A 20,375-nucleotide genomic window follows, 5' to 3' on the forward strand; every position below is an offset into this window, starting at 1 on the left:
GAGGTGTCATTAAAACCTCCATGATTTAGACCTACAAAGATTACTTGCTTAACCAACCTCCATTTAAATGGAATATTCACAAAGCCATGATACAAATAAAGGCTCTTTGATTTGGGAAGAATTACGCTTATCCTGTCAATTCACTGCAGGCAAAGATCGTGCCAGCACAGGGTTGCCTTGGAATAAGCCATTTTGGGGAGCATATAATCACAGATCACCCTCAGGCAACATAGTAACGAAGTCAGAATTACTTCTCGATTCATTACAACCTCTGATACTGCATAGATGTGTTTTATAATGCAAAGGCCAAGGACTGCTACATTATTATGAAATGTAAAAAGCACGGATAATTGCTCTCGAATAGCTGTCGCATGATCTCGGGAGCGCGCAAATCATGAGAAACCAAGCCGTCGTCACAGGGAAGAATACACACACACATTCGCAGGCATTGGAACGGAGCTTACTAGGCCAAGATATATTTTTTTACACGAAATCACTCGTCGTTCATTTTGTAAGGCGGACTTCCCGACCGGCGGAGATCAAAACTTGCTAGAGCATATGTGTATGAAGGGGGAAAGTAACGTACATGATGGTTCGGGAAACCAGGCACCTTTGGGTGGGAAATTTACCCGAACATGTTCGAGAGGAGAAAATTGTCGAACATTTTAAACGGTAAGTTACGCAAGAGGAGAGACAGCGCGCTCTGTGTCCAATAGCTAGCTATCTGAGCTAGCTAACGTTAGCCATCTTCAAGATACAACACCAAATGGCCTCTGTTGCTTAAGATTTTTTTCCCCCGTGATATTTTTAACCAACAGACAACATACCAGAATTTCACAATTTATTGGAATCCAGCAAGCTGAAATGCCACTGAATGCTAGCTTGTTAGCTAACTAGCTACCATTTTGTCGTTTGCTCACTTGATATACGTTAACGACGTCGCTAGCTACATCAGTTAATGCCTTGGTAGCTAGTTCAGCAAGAAATATAGTTAACATACTAGTTAGGTAGCAAATTTTATTATTGAAGGATGTGGTAACACATCATCTACTAGTTATGTTTTGTAGGGGCTATGTTGTTAATCATTAGTTGGATTACTGAATAATGCAAAGTCATCTAACTTTAGCGCTAAATGCATGGTTTCTCCACGTTCCTCCGATGCTACTGCTAGCTTCGCTAGCTGCCATAATTACCTAGCGGACGATATCGTGTTTGATTGCCTGGCGGCGAGTTAATCAACGTGCTAACATGATGAAAGCCCTCGTGTAACATATGGGGGCTTCTTGATTCTATCGCTCGTTCACTGCATAATTCATCACGTCTTAACTGCAATGATTAGCGGTTCATATGGTCCGAAAAGTGGCTACCATAATCATGAATCTCTGCTCGATCCTCAAGCTTGTGCCAGGTAACGTTATTGGATCCCTCAATATTCTAAAGCTTTAAAGTTGCAGGGAGGTAGCTACTTTCTTGCGGTTATGATAAGTTATTTGAAACTATTTACATCGTAATCAACTACTTTGAGCCTAAAGTTAGGTTATTTGAACTAGCTTTCAGTCAAGTGCCAGATTCAGTGAACATGAGCACTGTGTACACCAGCACATGGATCTAGTGTTTCAGTGAAAGTGTGCAACTATTGAAGAACCAACATTTGAGTTATTGGCATTTTTTCAATGACTTCAAAATAACAGCAGAGCACCCTATTTTCACACTAATAATAGATTCATATTAAAGCAGAATTGTAATCCACAGGTTCCACTGACCCTCATATTCTATGGAAGAAGATTTAGTAAAGGAATAGAACAACTTTAAGTTGAGAAAAGACATTCAAGTTCACTACACAAAGGCGCCAAAAGGCTTGGGCCTCCATTTTTAAAGGGAAAGTCCACTCAAAGTATTGTTTGGTGTTTTTTTTCTTAGTCCACTGTTGATAGAGTCCCAATGTTTTGCATGTCAGCAGTCAAGTTTTTAAGATATTGGACTATAAAGAAGTAAAGTGTCACCTGCCACATCATCATGCCGGTGACTCTGCTTCTTGAAAGTTTAATATCTTAAACTTGACTGCTGACATGCAAGCATTTTTTTTCTGTATCAACAGTGGAGTAATGGGGGGGGGGGGGGGATATATACATACATACACACACACACACTTAATGACTGGATTTTCCCTTTAATGCTAATTTGACTAATTGGCTGCCAGGCAAAATCGGGCTCCTGTGCTTTCTTTGCTGTTTAAAAATCTAGCTACTAGGCTAGCTATTATATTATTCTGCTTATCATAAGTCTGAATGGACTCGTACATAGTATCTCAATAGTGTGACATATTTTCTCTCTCTGTTCTTGCTCCTCAGCTATGGACGTGTCGAGAGCGTCAAGGTCCTGCGGAAGCGAGGGTCGGAGGGCGGTGTGGCAGCCTTTGTGGATTTTGTGGATATCAAAAGTGCACAGAAGGCTCACAATGCTGTCAACAAGATGGGGGACAGAGACCTGCGCACTGACTACAACGAACCTGGGTCTGTCCCTAGTGCTGTTCGGGGCCTTGATGACAACCCCCCTTCGAGCAGTCACGGGCGGGATGTTTCAGGATTCTCTAGGGGGGCAGTGGGTCCAGTGTTTGGCCCCCCAGTGTCCCTCCACACCAGAGAGGGGCGGTATGAACGGATAAGAGACTGGTAAGTGGACATAGTCTCCCTCTGAAGTACTGGGGGATCAGGGTGTCAGTAAAAATATATATATATTTTATCCCGCAATAACATAATTTCATTGTTGGGTATTTAATAAAGCAAGGGCAATAGATTCCTTACAGTTTTACATGAAGGTAACCTAGGGAACAATCCCTTTACCATCCGCACAGACCTGGCCTTTTTTTGCGGATATCTAAGTTAATTGTTTATGCTAATCTATTGGTCATTAAAGAGGTGTGGATGTATGAGGTATTATTCAAAAATTTGGATTTATGTGAGACGTATCCTGCTTTCACGTTGGATATTACACCTGTGGGGAATATCCTGGTGAGTTTGGATATATCACATTTGTTGGATTTTATCCTGGTGAGTTTTCGGATATTTTTATTTTACAAACCATGGATTCTAACCGCGATTTACCTGGGATCGTCGTTCTTTGGAAGTAAATCGTTGCCTGTGATGGATTAAATACCCCTATATTTTCTTGAGAATTATATTCAGGCAGGTTAATTCACCTATGGACTATACATCAGGGAGGATTGTTGTTTTTTCCTCACCACCTTTCCACTGCTGGGCAGAGAGCATTTTTCTGGAAGTCTCCAAACCAAGGATATCTGCTATTCGTCTGGATTTAAATAACATCATGGACCAAGGGATGTAAATTGCCATCGTAAGGATGTAAGTTGGCTAGGTGTCATCACAGGGCCCCATCAATACATCATTCACAGCTAGTTGATCGTTTTCAGACAAGGGAATTTACATTTTACAGGGTATAATTGTAATTTAGTATGGAGTTTATATCAAAAGGAACTAAAGAGAAACTGAGGAGTAACAGAACACCTATCAAGAAATTCCATTGGAATATTTTTCAGAGAGAGATGGCCATGAAGACAACTGAAGACATGCATTATGGATGTACCTGCCTCATGGAAGTAACCCCCACATTGGATGTAAGGATGTTGGGTATAGGATGTACACAGGTGTAACCGCACTTCTTTTGTTGGATTACTCTGCTCCAGTGTGGATTTAGCTGTATATCCTCTCAGCATCAGTATTTGGGGTTACTAACAAAGAACAGAAACGTCTGCATTTTCAAAGAAAACCGAATAAAGCCTGAAGATGTCATCTACACAGTGATGGGAGTAGACTGTCTATTTGCCCCTTGGTATATGTAATAGTGCTATTTTAAGGAATTAATTACGTTGCAGTGGACTAGGATTATTCCGTGCATTATGGTGAGAGAAGATACTGTTTTTTTACTGGAGGGTATGCAAACTGGATTGCTAGTTTTGAAGAGGAATAATACAGATCTCTATTTTGGACAGTAATATGCAGACAACTCAGACTTGTTCCTTCTTTATTCTAGCAAGTTGGAAATGTTTTCAGTCTATCCCGTCTCTAGTGTCACTTTTGAAATGCACCGATATGCCCTTAAGTGTGACTCATCTTTTTTCAAATTAAACCTGTATCAATCGTTGTCATAAGAAATCCATTTATTTGGTTGTTTTCTTTCTTTTTACATCAAACGAAGAGATTAAGAGATGGTGGATTATACCTAAAATACCTACCCTACCCGGTGTTCTACTCGAACGTCAGACTCTATACACATGAAGACAAAATAACCTTTTTCCTCAAGTTTTTTTAAAAATCCAAATGATTTTTGCTTTTTATTCCGGCTCACACAATTCTGACGACCTAGATTGTATTTGGGATTATAGGTTCGGTTACTGCTTTTGGAAAAGGTTGGTATTGTCCTGCCCTCTGCGTCTCTTTTCCTCGTCTCCTGCACTAATTGTTAGAGCTTTTAGAGAAAAAGTAGCAGCTGCTTGGGCCAGAGGGCTTGTTTTTCTTTCTCTTCCTTGCTCTCATTTTCTTTTCTGTCACTCTTTCTGTCTCTCTCCCTTTCTTGCTTTTTCTCGTAGTTACTAGGTGGCTTAATATAGGCTAGTTAAGATCTAGCAGGTCCACCAGCATTTCCCTCAACTGCCAAGGCCCACTGTTCTTACTTAATTCAGAAATTGTATTTGATCTCAGTAGGAACTCACTTGCTCACTCTGAAAAATGTGATATGACACAGCTTCTAGATAATTAGAATAAATGCAAACGATGGAGTTCAATAGTTTCACAGATGCGGTTGTGTTACGTTTGGCCAACAAAGAAATTCTCACAATGTGTGTTCATGCATTTTTGAGTCTCAAGCATGGCCCTTATGAAACTAAACCTATCCGAGGGTTACCATACTCTATGCTAGAGCTGGGACGATAAATAGAAAGTTATCGACACCGATCAGTTATCGCAGGAATTTTGTTGGCATCGTTCATTACGATAAGTAGGCTATACTAGAGAAATGCGTAGTTTGAAATGAAATAAGTTTGCTGATATGGGTGACTGTTAACGTGAGAATTGATAGCTACAACCATCAAACTAGTAGTAGTACTATAAAGGATCATAAAAAATAAAGGCGGTAAACTTATCATTCTATTTATCCTTATCGCATCAATTCAGGCAATTTATCACAATATGGATTTTTTTCATATCGCCCAGCTCTACTGTATGCCTCTCCAGTGTAGATCTGCCCCATTTTTATTTCCTAACAGATACAATCTGTCTGTCAGCATTAATACTAGAGGACATCATTTAATGTCTACACACCTATTGTTTGAATTGACCAAATGCCCCTCATGTATTCTATTGCTTCTAATGGAATCACAAATGATTGGCCTGTATCTTCATAGACCCGTGCTCAGCGGGGTCCCTGTTTGTGTGTATTTAAGTTGACATTTTAACAGTGCACTGCCTATTTTAAACTTCATTGTGTGTTGGAACTAGTTATCTGTATTTTTGGAGTCACACTAACACTCACCCTCTCTATATCTACTCTGTCTCTCTCCCCTATCCATCCATCCTTTACCTGTGTCTTCCAGCAGCTCAGAGACCCGGGAGCGTGCATATGATCACAGCCCCTATGGACACCATGAGCGCACTGGCACTTTTGATAGACAGCGCCACTACAACGCAGACTATTACCGTGATCGCACCATGTTTGCAGCTGGAGTTAGCCCTGGCCCTGGAAGTAGCAGTGCAATGGGTGGGAGCTTTGAAACCCCAGAGCCTCATTTTGAGTCCAGGATCCGAGGAGATCCCTTCACCTTGTCTAGTGCTGCACGCCGCGACCCCTATCGAGATGACAGGGGGCGTCGTGTTGACAGAACTTACCATCACCGCCGCAGTCGATCATCTCATTCCTCACAGTCTCGACATCCCTCCCCGCAAAGGACCACGGGGCAAACACCCAAAGCCCCCCATTCCCCCAAAAGAGCCCCCCTCTCCCCAGAAAGAGGTCCATGCTCTAGGTCCCGCAGTAGGTCCTCTAGCTCTGATTCTGTCAGCAGCACCAGCAGCACTGGCAGTGGCAGGTAGGATGTGCTTTTGTGATGGTGTGGATGTTATTGTTTGTGTGGATGGAGCACGCATCAGTCAATTTGCCTATGTTGTAGAGAATGTAGCAAGAGAAGGGAACATATTCCACTTACCCAGTTGTAAAATATCTTGCTTGACTCCAGGATTATGGAGAGAATATCGCCGACTTGAGATGCATACAAATGTACCCTTTTATTTAGTCAAGTTAGCTGAAGACCCTCTGAACATTACCCCCTCTTTCCTCACATTTGTCCGTTTGGCAGCAGCGATTCAAACAGCAGTTCAAGTGAAGGGTCTCGTGCACGCTCTGTTCAGTCCTCTGCTACACATGCACCTCCCTCTCAGCCCTGCTCCATGGTGATGGAAGGTGATGAGCCACGCAGAAGCTTTGGCATCAGGGTGCAGAACCTACCAGTGCGTTCCACAGGTGAGTACCAAGTACCAATACCTAGCAGCATACTCATAAACATGCACTCTGTCTGGACTTTGCTGTGCACCTTGACATTCTGGTTACACTTTGCTGGGCACCATGACATTATGAAGGGGGTCACCAATACATATCGTAGTCCTCTGCCATTTCGTGTCTACATGATCAGCTGTAGAGGTAGCTAATCAAAGCACCCCCCCCCCCATTCTCCACCTTGACATAACATTTTTATTTGTCTCACGATGCAGCTGCATGACCCATATCAAGCATCAATTAACTGTCCATTTCCCTCGCCAGACACAAGTTTGAAAGATGGACTGTTCCATGAGTTCAAGAAACATGGGAAAGTGACATCTGTGCAGATCCACGGGGCCTCAGAGGACCGATATGGTCTGGTGTTCTTCAGACAGCAGGAAGACCAAGAGAAAGCCCTCAACGTCTCCAAAGGAAAGCTTTTTTTCGGCATGATGATTGAGGTTTCTGTCTGGAACGGCCCTGGTATGAAACTTTTTAGTGTCGTAATGTAATGTCTGTAATTCTTTCATTATTTGAGCTTGGGCCTAAATCCTAATGGATTCATACTGTTGAGTGTACTTCTATTGTCTTGTTTAGTGATTGTAATAGAAGTCTTTCCCTCAGAAACTGAGAGCGAGAATGAATTCAGGCCATTAGATGGACGGATTGATGAATTCCACCCCAAGGCCACAAGGACCCTGTTTATAGGCAACTTGGAGAAGACCACCAGTTACCAACAGCTCCTTGATATCTTCCAGCGCTTTGGAGAGATTGTGGTATGTATGTTACTGCACACTGATGGGTTGTGCAAGTTAAATATCTCTTCTAAAAAATGCCAGAGAATTGCCTGTTTTGTTTTGTCTTTTGAATATTTATGCATTTTGTCATCTCTCATACAGGATATTGACATTAAAAAAGTCAATGGTATTCCTCAATACGCCTTTGTGCAGTATTCTGATATTGCCAGTGTCTGCAAAGCTATAAAGAAGATGGATGGAGAGTATTTAGGGAGCAACCGGCTCAAGGTATTATTCATAAATCTATATTGCCCTTACCTCTAGTTATCCATGTTGGTACAAAAGGAATTGAGTTCAGTGATACAGAACTACCCTCCGCAATTATTATTGTCAATGTTTCTACATCCTGTGTTTTCGGTCTCCTTTGCAGCTGGGTTTTGGAAAGAGTATGCCCACAACATGTGTTTGGCTGGACGGTTTGGCTTCCAACATTACAGAGCAATATCTCACACGCCACTTCTGCCGCTATGGACATGTAGTCAAGGTCTACCCTTTTTTCCCTCCCCAATGTTCTTGGAATCCCTGACATTTTTGATACTATATTAGAGAAGTTGTTCTAAACAAGATTTCTGCTTTTCCTCTTTTAGGTTGTGTTTGACAGGTTGAAGGGGATGGCTCTCATCTTGTATAACAACACAGATTTTGCACAGGCAGCTGTCAGGGAGACCAAAGGCTGGAAGATTGGAGGCAACAAAATAAAAGTATGAATAAATATGTTTCATTAATCAATCAGACTGACATTTTAACAGTAAACCAGATGAAGGGAGTTAATTTGTTTATTTGCAGGTGGATTTTGCCAGTCAAGAGAGTCAGATGGCTTTTTATCGCTCTATGCAGGCCTCTGGGCAAGACATTAGAGATTTCTATGAAATTCCAACTGAAAGAAGGTAAGGTTCACATTTGTAATGTGAGATGAATCGAGGGACTACTTTGAATTACTGTTTTCTGGTGTACTTATTGGATCTCACTTCAATGTTTTTTTCCCCCCCTATTCCACAACCCCCTGCTTTACAGGGAGGAACGACCAAGACCTCCATACCATGAGTTCTCAGCAGAAAGAGCTTACTTTGAGAATGTACGCACCCCTGGCACAATTTACCCCGAAGACCCTCACAGAGACTACCCCGCCCGCAGCCGTGATCGGTATTCGGAGTTGGAGCATTACCAGGGAGAACACTTTGACCCACGCTATCATGAGGACCCTCGGGAGTTCAGGGATTATCGAGATCCTTTTGAGCAGGACATTCGGAAATACACATACATCCAGAGGGAGCGAGAAAGGGAGCGGGAGCGCTTTGAGGCAGACCGAGTCAGGTGGAGCCCGTCTCATCCACGGCGCCCGATCACCCCTTCTGCCTCCCCTTCACCATCTGAGCGTGCTCCCAGAGACTCAGAGCGACGGGTCTACAGCCAGTCCTCTGAGCGAAGTGGTAGTTGCAGCTCACTCTCACCACCACGCTTTGACAAGGCTGACAAGGCTCCTCCATTGGAACATGGAACCAGCTCTAAGAGTGAGAGGTTGGAAAAAGACGCCCACTTGGTTGAACCTGAGCGTGAGCGTGGAGCTGGGGCTGAGAAAAGCAAGCGGGGAAGACGAAAGGAGAAAGGTGACAAAGAAAAAGGGGAGAAGAGTAAATCAAGGAAAGGAAAGGTGCAATCTCCCGGCATCCCACCATCTGAGACAAAGCTAGATCCCAGCCTGGATGGAGGCTCTGGAAGGGGAAAGGTGTCGGACCAAGACAGCCTTGAGAGACAGATATATAAAGGTGACAATGACCCTCCTCCTTCAGATCTGACCGCGTCAACCTCTCGCCATGAGCCTGTAAAAAGTGAGAGGCTTGAGTCAGGGAAAGGTGAGATCACAGACAAGGATGTTAAAACACGATCCAAGAAACACCAAAAGTCTGACACTGGAAATGATGGGAAAGATCCATCACTCGATTCTGATCGGCTGGCTGCGAGAAAGAGGCGCTTTGGAGATGCCAGTGGGAGGACCATTCGGCAGAAGAGGAGAAGGCTGGAGGATGGGAGTCAACCCCCAGACTTTGGAGCAAGCACTGCCGTTTCAAAAGAGACGGATGTCGACAATAAGGCTCAACAAAAAGACTCCCAGCGGAGGGATTCAAGATCCAAAACGGAGAGGCTGGTGTTTCCTGGCAGTCAGGATCCTGTAATGAGAGGACAGGAAGAGCTGCCCGAGGGGAGCATGGACCCTATAGACTCAAAATGCCACAGCATGTCTCGAAGGTTCTCCCACGATGGGAACATGGATCAGGATAATGCAAGAGATCAAGATCCACCAAGCCCTTTCAAATATGGTGCACAGGACAATGACAAGGGTGTCAAGGAAGAGCCTCTGGATATTGACCTCTCCCAGAGTTACCGCAAACAGATGGAGCAAAGGAGACTTCACCAACAGCTCCAAGAGCCAGACAAACAAGAAAAACCAGGAAGTCCACAAGGCTTAGAAAGGGAGGATCTTGAACACCGCAGTCTGGTACATGAAGTGGGCAAGCCACCTCAAGACGTCACAGATAATTTCCCATCTCATAAACTCAAGAAACTAGAGCAATTTGATGCAGATATTAGTGCCAAGAGGGGGGACCGTGTCTACAGGAGCTTCCGGCAAAAGAGTGAAGATCCTGAGTGGAATAACACTGCATCTCCAGGCTTGCAACACTTCTCTCATCATGCTGAAGATCCTGAGTGGAACAACACTGCATCTCCAGGCTTGCAACACTTTTCTCATCATGCTGAAGAGGACTTTGTGGTATCTTCACACCTCAGGGAGGTTAAAACCGAGGATAAAAGCCACCCAGACCTGGAGCTGGCAGTCAAAAGGACACATACAATGCAAATGTCCAAGTCAAACACTCCTTTACAAATTAGTGAGGAAGAGCGGGAAAAACGTTGGGACAGCAGAGTCAAGCAAGATTTTTTACCCGACTTAAACTTCTCAAGAGGCATTGCAAAAAATCCACACCATCGCAAGCGTTTGGAGTACGGAATTGTGCATGATTTGGAGCCTGGGGAAGTACGATCCGATTCTGAGGAGGATAGAGAGAACAAACCCCACTCTCCTATGCCCTCCACTTCGGTACCTTTGTCTGACAGGCAGAGAGTAGACAGATTTTCAGACCCTAAGCTTGCCACCTTGGAGAGGATCAAGTTCTACTCCTTTGCACTTGACCAAACCATCACACCAGATACCAAGGCCCTGCTAGAGCGAGCAAAGTCTCTGTCCTCCTCTAGGGAGGACAACTGGTCTTTCTTGGACTATGATTCACACTTTGCTGGTTTACGCAGTAGGAAAGATACTGAAAAGGTTGAGTCAGCACCTCGACCTACACCCTCTTGGTACATGAAGAAGAAGAAAATTCGCAGTAGTGGGTCTGAAGACAAACTAGATGACCGGAAGGAAGAGCCCAAGCCCAAGCCAGAGGAACATGAACGCAGGGAACTGTTTGCCTCACGTTTCCTTCACAGCTCGATATTTGAGCAGGACTCAAGACGTCTTCAGCACCTTGAGCGAAAGCATGAGGACCCTGAGCAGAGTCAGGGTCAGCAAATTGGTCAGCAAGGCCCGGCAGATGGGCAGCCTGACACAGAACCAGTTGTCCTCTTCCATAGCCGCTTTTTGGAGTTCACACGGCTTCAACAGCAGAAAGACCAACCGCTACCGGATGTGAAAAAGGCAGATTCCATAGATGACAATAGGGTGGAGAAGTCACCTGAGGCAGAACAGCAACCTCTGCAGTTACCTAAAACCTTAGAACCTGTCATGGATCCAGAGATTAAACCTATTAGCCCAGCTGAGGACATGATTTCCCAACCCCCACTTATGCCCAAGGAGTTGTCTCGACCCAAGCAGATGTCTCCACCCCTTCCACCCAAGCAGATGTCTCCACCCCTTCCACCCAAGCAGATGTCTCCACCCCTTCCACCCAAGCAGATGTCTCCACCAGTGGAAACATGTGTCTTGTTTACTCCATCCCTAGAGTCAGCTGCTCTAGAACCTTTGACTAAAGAAGAAAACATAAAAAATGAACAGCTCCCTCCCCTCCCGCAAATGTCTCCCCGTTCGATGTCTCCCCCTGCTTCTGTTAATTTAGTAGCCCCCGAGCCCATTCGTTTGGTGAGAAAAGTTAAAAGATACCCTAGTGAAGAGAAATCTAAAGATATAGCTCAGGATATTAAAACATTGACTCCTGAGCAGTCTTCCAACAGTGATTGCCATATTCATAAAACGTTATTGAGTCGTTCTGAGCTTGAGCTGGGACCTCCTGAATTACCACCTGAATTGAAAAGTTCCACACCACCTAACCTTGTTGATGAGATTTCAAAAGAGGATACCAACACTGAAGATACAGACACTCATACAGAGGTGGAAAAGAAACTTGATCTCAATCAGATACAGGTGCTTGTTGATAATGAAACCAGGGATGAGTCAATTTCACCACCTCAGAAGTCCAAGAACAAAAAGAGTAAATCTCCTACTCAAGTCCCACTGACTCCTTTGGTTTCAGCAAATAGTTCAGAGAAACCACTTACACGCAAGAGTGAACGCACAAAACGTGCATCATCCCCTAGAGCGGAGTCTTTGAAGGGAAGCTTGGATTCCAAATCCACAGGCAAGTCTCCTATACATGGTGCAGACCCCGAGCATGGCACAGAGCAAAGTATATATGTTGGAAGAGCAAGGCGTAGAAATGTGAAATCTGTATATGCCACCCCAGTTGAGGAAGATGCCACTAAGGGGGCTGGAAAGGATGTAACTGAGTCACCACGTTCTGCACGAAAGCGAGGTGGAGACAAAGACAAAGAAGCAGCCCCTCAGCAACCATTAGAACAGGATTCACTTGCGCCGATCACCTCAAGGCGGGGACGTCCTCCTAAGAATCGTCAAAAAGGAGAGGACATGTTAACGGCTAAAGGGGATAGATCAAAAATGGAGACCAAGGATACGGACTCCAATGAATCAGAGAGTAGTGAAAGAATCTCAAAAGTGTCAAAAGGCAGACATTCTCCTCATGGTCATAAAGTGTTGGTAAGTCAGTTACCCATGTCCACAGTGACTGGATCCAGTAGGAAGGGGGGAAAAACTGAGCCCCCTGAAGATGTTGCTCAACCGATAGATTTTACAGAGGAGGACATTTTGGCCATGCCAGATTCCACTGTCTCATGTAAAGAAGATTCTGTGGTGCCAGTTGTGACAAAAAAAGAGGAGAATGTCAAGCAACAACTAGGAACAGAGAAATCAAGCGATAAAGACGGGCAGAAAATTGGCCCTATTGAGGAGAAAGCCAGTGGAAGTAAATTAGGTGAGAAAGAGACTGAACCTCCAGTCATGGAAGAACAGCCTGTTTTGGAGAAGAGTGGGAGAGGAAAAGCCCCACGCTTGACACGGACTCCAAAATCTCCTGTCCTCAAGAACCTCAAGATCAGACTAAATGTCACTGAGGTGAAAGATTTACTTCAAATGGGGGATGAGGAACCCGGAAATCAGGATGATTCTTCTAAAAAGACTAAACCAGGTGAACCTACTAATGACCCATTATTATTAGAGTCTAGTCCAGGAAAAGATGTGAGTTCTAGCAACGAGGATAAAGATGGGGTGACATCAGAGAATAAGCCTCCAATAGATCCTAAAACTTTGCTACAACAGGAACAGGAGCTGGAGCAAGCTGTGGAGAACATTGCTAAACTGACAGACCCAACCCTCCCAGCTGAGCCACCCACTCCACCTGCCCAACCACCTGCAGAATTAAAAATTGAGACTGAGGAAGACAAACCAGCCAATCCTGCTAGTGAGTATGAACTTGCTGCTGCAATTGATTCCATTATGGGTGAGGATATAGCCGTCCCTCTGCCTCAAGAGCCGGTAAATAGTGCTGTTGTGGATTCAGATCTAGAGATTCCAACCTTCATCCAGCCGACCAAGGGAGCTGAACCTGTGACTAACATATCTCCTATTCAGGGGGAGTCCTTTTTCCCAACCACACCCAGGAAAGGTGCTAAGGGCAGAGCTAAAACACCGAAGCGGTCTAAGAGCCAAAAATCTAACAAAAAGGATGCTGTAAAAGAAAGTTCATCAGAACCGGAGAACACCTCTGTTATCACATCAGACAGGACACCCTCCAATGAACAGCCTGTTCCAGACAGTATTCCCTCATCTACAGTTGCTGGTGTCATTACAGCCACCTCTTGGAAGCCTGAAACGGCGCATTTGGCTCCCAAGACTACAGACATGCCTAAAGAATCAAAGTTGCCTCCAGCCCCTGCAGAGCAACCTCCACCTAAACATCTGAAACCTGTCTGCACCACAACCAAAAGTCCCACTCTCACCAAGCCTCATACACAACCACCACCAGAGTGCATCTCACCCTCACTTTCTCCACCCCCAACCCGGCCAAACATCAGAACCACACAGCCGAGCAGGATCCCAGTTTCCCCACCAGATTGGCTCAACCAGTCCAAGGACGCAGTTGTCCCTTCCTCTCCTAGAGCATCATCAGCTCCTGTAGAGAACCCAGGACTGTCCCTTGACACTGAACACATGGAGACTGATCACAACATCAGTGACTTGCGTAGGATTCTCATGAAGCACAAAAATGTTTCACTCCCAGTCCCATGCAGTAGTTCTGTTCCTTCCAATCTGGGCACCTCGTCCCTTAGGGATCCTCCACACCCTTCTGATAGTAATACTCCAATGGTTGCTGTACCTAGTAAGGCCCCTCTAAATGACAACAGGCTGCCATCTCATCCAGCTCAGCCTGTAGTCCGGCCCCCAGCCTCACTACCATCCCCTGAGTCGAAGTCTGTGATTTCTGTTATCGCCTCCACTGCCACTTCTGTTATCAGTCGTGTTTGCAATCCACCCGACATGGAGAAAGTTAATATGTCGGTTGACAGAAATCCCTGTGTGGACCTGCCACTTCCCAAGCAGGCATACAGGCCGCCCAGCAAGGAGGACAGGGACGGTGGTTTGTACCATGGACCATCAGTTGGTGAGGAGGGTGGAAGTACTGGGAGGTACTTGGTTGAGAGCTCCGGTCTGGGTACAGGCTCGATCCCAGGTCTAAGGGTGAATACCTCAGAGGGAGTGGTGGTGCTGAGTCACTCAGGGCAGATCAAGGAAGGACCACAGAGGATAAGTGCCAAAATCAGCCAGATCCCACCAGCTACTGCAGTTGACATGGAATCTCAGCAGCTTGTGTCCATGCCCCAAATAAAACAGGAGATGTATACCCACTCCCAGTCAAACACTCCGAAGTGTCCTCAAATACAGACAGACCATGGGCATCCTAAGACACAACAACCTGTGTCTGCCATTAAACAAGAAAACACTGGTATGGAAAAGTTAGAATCTCCCTACCCATCAGGGCCTCAAGGAGTTGTGAAGAGGCTACAGCAGACGGTTAGTAGTCCACAAGTGATGGGTTACCATCATCCAGAGTTCACAATGTTATTGAAGCATCCAAAGAAAGTGGATGGGGCTGATGCTATGACTGCTGACGGGGGTAAACCATCTTGGAACTCTGCCATAAGTCCTGCAATAAGCCCACACTTGCCCTCTCCGGCTGGCAACCACGTAGGCTTTGTTTCTGGCTCGGCCACTGACAGAACTCCGTCACATCTCAGTGGGGTCAAACAGGAGCCTCGTTCTCCTCGCAAGTCAGGCCACCCACACTCTCCATTCACTAAAGTGTCCTCTCCCATTGGTGGCTCCTCTCCGAAAGGCCTCCCTGGGATGCTGCCCTCTGGCCTTCCCGCCATGCAGCAGTATGTCACCAGTGTCCACCACCCTGAGCAGTCTGTCATCATGCAACCTCACAGTGCTCACGGTGGCATTGGCAGGATGTCACCCCATCGTGTCTCCCAAGCAATCCCCATGGGGCACCTTGTCCAAGGAGAGGTCAGGGTGAACACACCACCTCTCTCTGTGATGAGTTTTGGGATGCATGGAGACCCTCTTGCCTCTCCCTGGTCTGGTCCTCTCCAGCAACGTCCCACCTCGCCCCAGGCGGTAGGCAGAGACATGGTCCTCAAGGTTAACCCTGGGAATGTAAGGGGCCACGAGGGAGAGCAAGAGGATGCCAGACGCTTCCATCAGGCCACAGGGAGACCATCTGCCACCCAGCTGAAACCAGAAACTATGCAGGTGGATCCCCGCGGAGCTCTACGCAGCGGACTACAGCTGGACCCGTACATGTCATCCAGGGACATGCGTGTGCTCATGCACCACCCGCAGGGAGAGTGCTCTGCCTCAGAACCACACCAGGGACACATCCAAGAGACTGTCCCACCCTCTTCGACATCTACCAATATCACCTCGTCCCTGTCCCCCAGGGCACATCTGCTGACTAAAGGTGTTTCTGAGAAGGATGGCACAAAGCCACAGGAGGTCAAGAGCCCACACTCTCCTCTGAAGGATGGGATGATGGGGATTCGGCCATCTATGGCCGCCATGGCGTCCCCACAAAGGGTGCAGTTGCTGCCATCAGGGACGGGAGCTTCCTTCTCAGAGTATCCAGGGATGTTCAGCAACACCCGGGCCGTCCATTCCCAGATCCCAGAGACTTCTTTTGGGATCAACCAGGCACCTATCAACATCACTTCTGCCTTAGTGAGTTAAACCCTATTCAGTGTACTGTATCTCTGCACAATTTGATAATGATTATGGGGTAGTGTCTTGAATGATGTTTGAAAAACAACTTGTTTATACTAAAATAACTCTTCTGGACCTCAGGGTACAGACCCCAGCCAGTCACAATCTGATGGCAAGGTGAAACAAGTTGGACACCAACCTGTCAACATGGTGCAGCTGCTCACGGTGAGTCACTTAAGGATTTATGGAAATGGGGAACAGACAGCAAATTAGAGACAGTAGAGTGTAAAACCAGAATGACAACTGAACAGGACCAGAGAGGTATGGGCAAGAGCTTTGGGCAAAGTGGACAGGACAAAGTGTAGTGTAGGTAAACTGTTCACAATTATATTGTTTTTATATTATTATTTTAAATATTTACAAAAAGAAATAGCATTTTGTATCACTTTTTTATTTTCTGTTTGAGCAGAAGTACCCGATAGTGTGGCAAGGGCTGCTAGCACTGAAGAATGACCAAGCTGCTGTCCAGTTGCATTTTGTCTGTGGCAACAAAGCATTGGCTCTACGATCGCTGCCCTTACCAGAGGGAGGAGCGCTGCTTCGGATCGTGCAGAGAATGAGACTTGAGGCATCACAACTGGATGGTGTGGCTAGAAGAATGACAGTAAGTTATTTTCCCTATCATGGGGATGAGAGTCCATCCTAAATTGTGTTAACTTGGCCCAGTGTAAGTGGATGCAAACAGCAAGTGAGTGGATGCTACTTGATGATGAGCACTTTTCACTAACCTAGTCAATAAACTAGTCACTAAGCAACTAAAGTAATGGTCCAATCATGAAGGACTGGCAAGATGGTGCCGATAGACATGGTCGCCCTGTTCATGGCTCCTAAGCAACTTTAGTGTAAAGTTATTTTTGTTATTTCTCACAGTATTAGCTCAGAACGTCCTTTGCACTATTACATACAGCCGGAAATAACTTTTGGATATTAGAGCGGCGCTAACTTTCCTGAATTGGGGCATTTGTTCATACCGCTTCCAAGTATATTACTCGCTAATGTTCAGTCCCTGGACAATAAAGTAACACACTGATTTACGGAATCATGGCTCTCTCTGGATATACTGTCCCCATCCATACAGCCAGCTGGGTTCTCAGTACATCGCACAGACAGGAATAAAGAACTCTCCTGGGAAAAATAAGGCGGAGATGTATGTTTCATGCTTAACTACTCATGGTGTGATTGTGGTAACGTACAGGAACTGTTCACCCGACCTAGAATAACTCAATCAAATTCAGACCGCATTACCTCCCGTCATCATCATAGCAGTGTATATTCCCCCTCAAGCCGATACCACGACGGCTGACAAGGAACTACATTGAACTTTGTGCAAACTGGGATTTTTTTTTGCCGCATTGAAGTTCCCCAAGAACCCAGTGGCCTCCATCATTCTTAAATGGAAGAAGTTTGGAACTACCAAGACTTCCTAGAGCTGGCTGCCTGGCCAAACTAAGCAATTGGGGGAGAAGGGCCTTGGTCAGGGAGGTGATCAAGAACCCGATGCTCACTCTGACAGAGCTCCAGAGTTCCTCTGTGGAGATGGGAGAACCTTCCAGAAGGACAACCAACTCTGCAGCCCTCTACAAATCAAAGTAAATGGAGATCCTTGATGAAAACCTGCTCCAGAGCGCGCAGTACCTCAGACTGGGGTGAAGGTTCACCTTTCAACAGGACAACGACCCTAAGCACACAGCCAAGGCAACACAGGAGTGGCTTTGGGACAAGTCTCTGAATGTCCTTGAGTGTCCCAGCCAGAGCCCGGACTTGACCCATCCAACCTGACATATAATGACATTCTAGATCAGGGGTGTCAAACTCATTCCACGGAGGGCCTAGTGTCTGCAGGTTTTTGGTTTTTCCTTTCAATAAAGCCCTAGACAACCAGGTGTGGGGAGTTCCTAACTAATTAGTGATGTTAATTCATCAATCAAGTACAAGGGAGGAGCGAAAACCCGCAGACACTCGGCCCCCCGTGGAATGAGTTTGACACCTGTGTTCTAGATGATTCTGTGGTTCTAACTTTGTGGCAACAGTTTGGGGAAGGCCGTTTCCTGGTCAGTTTGACATTGCCCCTGTGCACAAAGCGAGGTACATACAGAAATAGTTTGAGATCGGTGTGGAAGAACTTGACTGGCATGCACAGAGCCCTGACATCAACCCCATCAAACACCTTTTGGGATTAATTGGAATGCTGATGACTGCAAGCCAGGCCTAATTGCCCAACACCAGTGCCTGACCTCACTAATGCTCTTGTCTGAATGGAAGCAAGTCCCCGCAGCAATGTTCCAACAGTGGAAAAGCATTCCCTGAAGAGTGGAGGCTGTTATAGGTGCAAAGGGGGGACCAACTCCACATTAATGCCCATGATTTTGGAATGAGATGTTCGACGAGCAGTTGTCCACTTACTTTTTTGGTAGTGAATGCAACCAATTCAATTTTAAGGAAGAATTTCTCAAGTTCATGTACATCACATGTGCCTGTTCTAATGTTTTTTTTTCTTCTGTTTCCTGCAGGGGGAGAGTGAGTTCTGTCTCCTGCTAGCTCTGCCATGTGGACGGGACCAGGACGATGTCCTGAATCAGACCCAGGCCCTAAGGACCGCTTTCATAAACTACTTGCAGGCCAAGCTGGCTGCAGGCATCATCAATGTCCCCAACCCAGGCTCCAATCAGGTGAGTCTCTCTGCTTGTTTGTTACTGTAGATGTCTGTCTGTTTTTGCAAACATTCAGCCACTGCTGGTTTTTGATAACTTCACATTTACATACAAATAAAATGTTCTGTTTTACATTTTAGAGCGGTCTTTAGATCGCATAGTCTTTCAACTGATCCATTTTTATCTCTTCTCCAGCCTGCCTATGTGTTGCAGATATTCCCACCATGTGAGTTTTCAGAGAGCCACTTATCCCGGCTAGCCCCTGACCTCCTCAACCGGATCTCCAATATCTCCCCTCACCTCATGATTGTCATCACCTCTGTGTAACAACCCACCCCCCTCTAGCGGGGAAAAGGAAATACATCTTCTTATTAGTGGATGTACACCAAGTTGAGCCTCAGGAAACAAGAGGAATGGCAGGATCTTTGCTCCTAGAGACACTGGGAACATTTGGGAATAACGTCCTATTCAAACTTTTTCTAAGTCACGTCTTTTTTTTTTTTCTTCACACCTGTCTGGTATTTTTGTCCTTCTCAAAAGAGCGAGCTCAGGGATGGACTAGACCAGAACCCTATATCTCTGCTGTATTTGTATTTATTGGGGAGTTTTATTTTTACGTAGGGAGTTACTTTGAAGAAAAAATGTTGATGTTTGATGAATAAGAAGAATGAGTGACTTCGTGGGTGGCCTTTTTATTCTTCATTTTTTTAATGATTGCTGTTCATTTTTTAAATTCTTCATAAGAAAGGATCATGGAAGCCATTAAACAATGGCAAAAATAGACATTTCAACGTGTATTTTTAAGTACAGTGATTATGTACAAACCAACTTCATTGTTCAGCCTTTCCCATAGAGAAAGAAGGAACTTTAAAAAAAACTTTTAGGGCACGTCTCAAATGGCACCCTATTTCTTATATGGTGCAGTACTTTGGGCCCTGGTCAAAAGTAATGCACAATATGAGGATAGGGTGCTATTTGGGACGCACTGAGATCTTGAAGAGAGGACTGTGTCAGCCTAACAAACCCCTTTTGATTCCACCAGCTCTGCTGTTCCATTTCTCTACTTAAACAAGACAAGGCTGTTCCCTTCCATCTGTTTCCGCATTATACGACCAACAGTGGGATTTAGGAGTTTTTGGAATACTGGACTCTGTAAATATTTTAAATATTTAAAACTGACAAACTAGAACTTGTGACAACTTGACACCAAGTGACTTCCAGCCAACCATGGAAATACAAGATGGTAAGGTGGGATGAATTAATTGGGGGTGTAAGGAAGGACTGAGGGAAACCCCTTGGTTTTGTGGTGTAAATACTTGTGACACAGCAGGTTGGAAAACTTGTGTGGAGTTTGCTGAGGGCACTTCACATTTTGTTACTCAAATAAAAAATTAATCCAGAAAACTAAAACAGTCATGAGCTCTTTCATCTGGATGTTTTTTTTTCTTGTTTCTCTTTGAGATGCTGTCTGTTTGAAATAAATATTTGAACATTGTGTAAATATAGTCTGAGCTTTCTACTAACATTTCTTTTATGCTGGGGATGTATATTCTGTTGCAGTTCAGTAGAAGTCTACTTCTGCATTCCTAACAGTTGGGTTAGGTTTATGTAACATATTGATAGGATGCGGTAGTGGATTCCGTGATTTTTCCCCTTCAGTCAGCCAGTTCGTTTTGCATGGCCCGGGTGGTTGATTTCAGTTAAGGACCAATG

General features: G+C 45.2%; 1 protein-coding gene across 1 annotated transcript; it reads left to right on the forward strand.

Annotated features, from left to right (window-relative positions):
- The first annotated feature begins 510 nt into the window (after positions 1 to 510).
- Positions 511 to 20,163, forward strand: LOC120064819 (msx2-interacting protein-like). The gene is made up of 15 exons (XM_039015418.1): positions 511 to 672; positions 2,352 to 2,672; positions 5,609 to 6,100; positions 6,368 to 6,531; positions 6,829 to 7,029; positions 7,171 to 7,322; positions 7,446 to 7,571; positions 7,714 to 7,827; positions 7,931 to 8,044; positions 8,130 to 8,230; positions 8,358 to 15,969; positions 16,093 to 16,176; positions 16,421 to 16,615; positions 18,522 to 18,680; positions 18,858 to 20,163. Exons 1-15 carry the CDS (start codon positions 587 to 589, stop codon positions 18,987 to 18,989), a joined length of 10,053 nt encoding a protein of 3,350 aa, XP_038871346.1. The 5' UTR covers positions 511 to 586; the 3' UTR covers positions 18,990 to 20,163.
- Positions 20,164 to 20,375: the final 212 nt, after the last annotated feature.

This window comes from Salvelinus namaycush, chromosome 20 (assembly GCF_016432855.1).
Source record: "Salvelinus namaycush isolate Seneca chromosome 20, SaNama_1.0, whole genome shotgun sequence".
NCBI classification, from domain to species: Eukaryota; Metazoa; Chordata; class Actinopteri; order Salmoniformes; family Salmonidae; genus Salvelinus; species Salvelinus namaycush.

Excerpts from the sequence above, each read along its gene's own strand:
- LOC120064819 (XM_039015418.1), top strand. The coding sequence starts at position 587 with ATGATGGTTCGGGAAACCAGGCACCTTTGGGTGGGAAATTTACCCGAA. Across the intron at positions 2,673-5,608 it reads TATGAACGGATAAGAGACTG|CAGCTCAGAGACCCGGGAGC; the intron begins GTAAGTGGACAT and ends TGTGTCTTCCAG. Across the intron at positions 7,030-7,170 it reads TTCTGTCTGGAACGGCCCTG|AAACTGAGAGCGAGAATGAA; the intron begins GTATGAAACTTT and ends TCTTTCCCTCAG.